The following is a 3,488-nucleotide window of genomic DNA, read 5'->3' as shown; positions in this document are numbered from 1 at the left end:
AAATGAAAGCAGTGGGTCAGAATATAAGCTGTGTCAGCAAAAATTGAATCAGTTCTGGAGACCAAGATTTCTTTTTCAACCTAATCACAGTCCCCAGGCTGGGTGATACAGTATGAGGGGCTCAGCCCCGGTGTGTCAGCACTGGGCTGGGGCTGAGGCAATCTGTCTCTATCACTGACTCTCAGAATGTTTCTAAAGCTGTGTTGTAGCACAGTGCTCTGTGGGCAGCCCACAGGCACCTGCCTGTTCTGTTTGTGTAGGGCATGGGGGGTGTCATGCAGGAACGGGCCATGAGTGCTACAGGCTTTGACAGGGATGAGAAGGACAGGACCTGTGAGGTCAGCGAAGCCATTCCCTGGCTCCCACTGGCAAAGCAGCTCTGTTCCCAGGGGGGTGGGATCCTGAGCAGCTCAGGTGGCCCTTGTGCATGGATCAATCAGCACCTGCTTTTCTAAAGGAAGGCAGTTTCCCGACACAGGGCTCTTGATTGCATCAGGCAGAAGCAAAGTTTTATTAGAGACGTTTTTTCACCAGCAGGTACACGGTGACCACACAACTGGTGAGCTCCAGCAATAGTCATGGTGCTTGGGCACATGCAGCAATACAGATTGGAAAAAGCACATAGCAAAATAAAGCAGAATGTGGCCCAACGCTCTCGCTCATCCCTCTGACACATGGCTTAGCATTGCTGAGTAATACAGAAGAACATGTCCCTGCTCTCTGCAGGGGCATATGCTAAATATCCTTTCTCTTCACCCATAGCTCTGGATGAAGAGATTCAGGGTTCTCTTGTTGGATATTCTCATTTCTCTGCTTAATCACAAATCCTTCTGCAAGGCACTGAAGAGATTAAAGGAAACATTATTTTGTTTATAGCAAAATTAGATTTTTTCCCACACTGTCACTCTGTACCCGCGCTCATTCCACAAGCCAATGCGATCAGAACTCCAGATAAACACTGTGCTTCCTGGAAAGGCCTGCTTGCTGCCTGCCAGCCAGGCAGACAGGGTTGGGAGCTTGCTGGAGCATGCTCTGCCCTCATACATAAACACACTAAATGGTGGAATCTGCAGCCATTGCCACTGCAGCAGTCTGGGTGCAGGAGTGGCATCAGGGTCCCTGCCAGCACAATGCCCTGCTCACACTCCTCATGGACCAACTGTCACCATATTTCTTTATTTCTTTTTTAGTTTGACTGGAAGTTTCCCCTTGAACTAGTATGAGTAGTTTTCTGCCAGTATCCCCATGATTCCTGCTTTTTCCTGATTTCTGGGCACGTGCTTTCTCCTATTCTTTCCTTTGTCCCAGATTTCATTTCAGCCCTTTCTCCATGATCCCTGTGCCTTGCCTGCCAGCCAGTCCCTCTTGTTTCCATCCCCCTTCCCTCTCATCCCCTTTTGCATCCTAGCAGAGTCACAGATCCTGACAGCACTTCTAGCCACTCCCCCATGGCCTCCCATCATGTGTTTCCCAGTTGCCTCACCATAAAACTTTCAAATAACACCTTTAAGCTACATGGGAAAGGTCCCTGTTGCTGCCTGTGCTTGCTGCGCTGTGGAAATCCTGTTGAGCGTTGCAGTTCTTACCTTGTATCTCCGCAGCTGCACAGGAAGGCATCTGGGAAGACGAAGTATAAGTGTGGCTTGTTCGAATGATACCTCCTCCTCCTATTCCACTTGTTCTTGCAACTCCTCCTCCTAGACCTGAGGACTGACCAATTCCTCCTTGCTGACTAAGGGGACAGGAAAATAGCATTTTAGTGCTAGAAATGACAGATGAACTGGAACTACAGCTTTCTACTGTCCCTGCTGCTCCCAGTCAGCAGAATATTGCAGTGACCTTTCTCGTGGCAATGGCTGGCACAGGGTGGGAAGCAGATTATCAGCCCTGATTGCCAGGCACACAGGTAGGGCAGTGAGGGTGAAGGGGCTGTGCAATGCCATCACCTATTGTTCACTTTCCTGGTGTGTTAAAATACCCAGGACAGGGTATTTTATTGTGTCTTTTGGTGCATATCAAGCCTACTTACATAAGGTCCTGCTGTCCCCCCTCCAGCAGGCAGCGGTATGTGTGGATCTCCTGCTCCAGGCGGCATTTGACGTCCAGCAGGATCTTGTACTCTTGGTTCTGGCACTCCATTTCTGCCCGCAGATCAGCCAGTTGCTGCTCCACGCACGTGATCTGGTTCTGGAGCTCAGCAAGGTGGTTGTTGTAGCGACACTCTGTCTCAGCCAGTGAGGATTCCAGGTTGTCCCTCTGAGGGGTGACATGAGGCACCAGGACAGGATGAGAAACACTGCATTTAACTGTGAATTCTGACATCAAATATAACTGTGAGGCAGGTGAGCTTGAGACCAGTTTGACACACACCTGGCTGAGCTGAGCTTGGAGATCAATTTCCAGGGCTTGCAATTGGCGTCTCAGTTCAGTCACCTGGTTGTTGCACGTCTCTACCTCCTGACCACTTGTAATAACCTCCCGATTCACCTCCTCAATCTGAAAATCACCAATCCAGAAGAGAGAGCATCAGGGAATGTGTAATGTAAATCAGATGTATTAAGGAAATTGCAGAATATTAAGGAAATTGCAGAGAAGCTAGCAAAAGCATGACATGGCAAAGGTTTGGGTCAACTCTTTCATCCTAATGGAGAGTAAACCCTCTTGTTCTTCTCATAGTACTGCTGTCCAGTTAGTTCTCACCACTGACTGCTTTGTAAAGAGTTCCTGTCTCAAGTGTCACTAACATGCAGCACTTTCCATCACCCCATGGCAGGGACATAGAGTGGCAGCATCCCCTGTGTCACTTGGTCCAGTTAAACCAATGTTAAAGGCTACTACAGTACATTGTGTGGTTTTAATGTGTGATAAACGACTGTGGAACCATTGCTGCATGTTAGCTGGGGAAGGTCAGAGCTGTGTGATTTCACTCACCTTGCACTCGTACCAATCCTCAACCTCTTTGCGATTGCGTTCAATCAGTGTTTCATACTGGCATCTCATCTCCTCCAGGATCTTTCTGAGGTCTGGGCCAGGACACGCATTGACCTCCACGCTCACATCTCCAGTCGATTGTTTCCTCAAACAGTTCATCTCCTGCAAACACCACCCAGAGCAGGTCAGGTTTCAAAAAGAAGGAAGAAAGTGCAGGAGCCAAGTTCCCTGGCAGGGAAGAGCCTAACCCCTGGCAGTGCCCATCTCTGCTGGATGTTCAGAGCTCCCATTCACATGTATTGTCGCCATCAGCCGCTTGCCCCCTGCAGCCAGCACCCAAGGGATGGGGACCATAGGCAGGGAGGCTGACAGATCCTTCTTGCACAGAGTGCACAGGATCCTACCTCCTCGTGGTTCTTCTTGAGGCAGCAGAGCTCCTCCCGCAGCGACTCGAGCTGTGCCTCCAGGTCAGACCTGCAGAGCGTGAGCTGGTCCAGGACCTGCCGCAGGCCGTTGATGTCAGCCTCCACACTCTGGCGCAGGGCCAGCTCCGTCTC

At 50.1% G+C, this 3,488-nt stretch overlaps 1 protein-coding gene across 1 annotated transcript; it reads right to left on the bottom strand.

Moving 5' to 3' along the window:
• Positions 1–483: 483 nt before the first annotated feature.
• LOC104404166 (keratin, type I cuticular Ha5-like) lies at positions 484–3,485 on the bottom strand (the record flags this gene model as incomplete). Its single annotated transcript, XM_010012530.1, has 6 exons — positions 484–840; positions 1,587–1,732; positions 2,030–2,256; positions 2,371–2,496; positions 2,932–3,093; positions 3,336–3,485. Coding segments are annotated over 6 exons (837 nt in total), but the record flags the coding sequence as incomplete, so codon positions are not given.
• Between the last annotated feature and the right edge of the window lie 3 nt (positions 3,486–3,488).

Source organism: Nestor notabilis, unplaced genomic scaffold (genome assembly GCF_000696875.1).
Source record: "Nestor notabilis isolate BGI_N333 unplaced genomic scaffold, ASM69687v1 scaffold11124, whole genome shotgun sequence".
NCBI classification, from domain to species: Eukaryota; Metazoa; Chordata; class Aves; order Psittaciformes; family Psittacidae; genus Nestor; species Nestor notabilis.
Note: the sequence above shows the minus strand (reverse complement) of the source record. Positions and strands in the feature narration are given on the sequence as shown.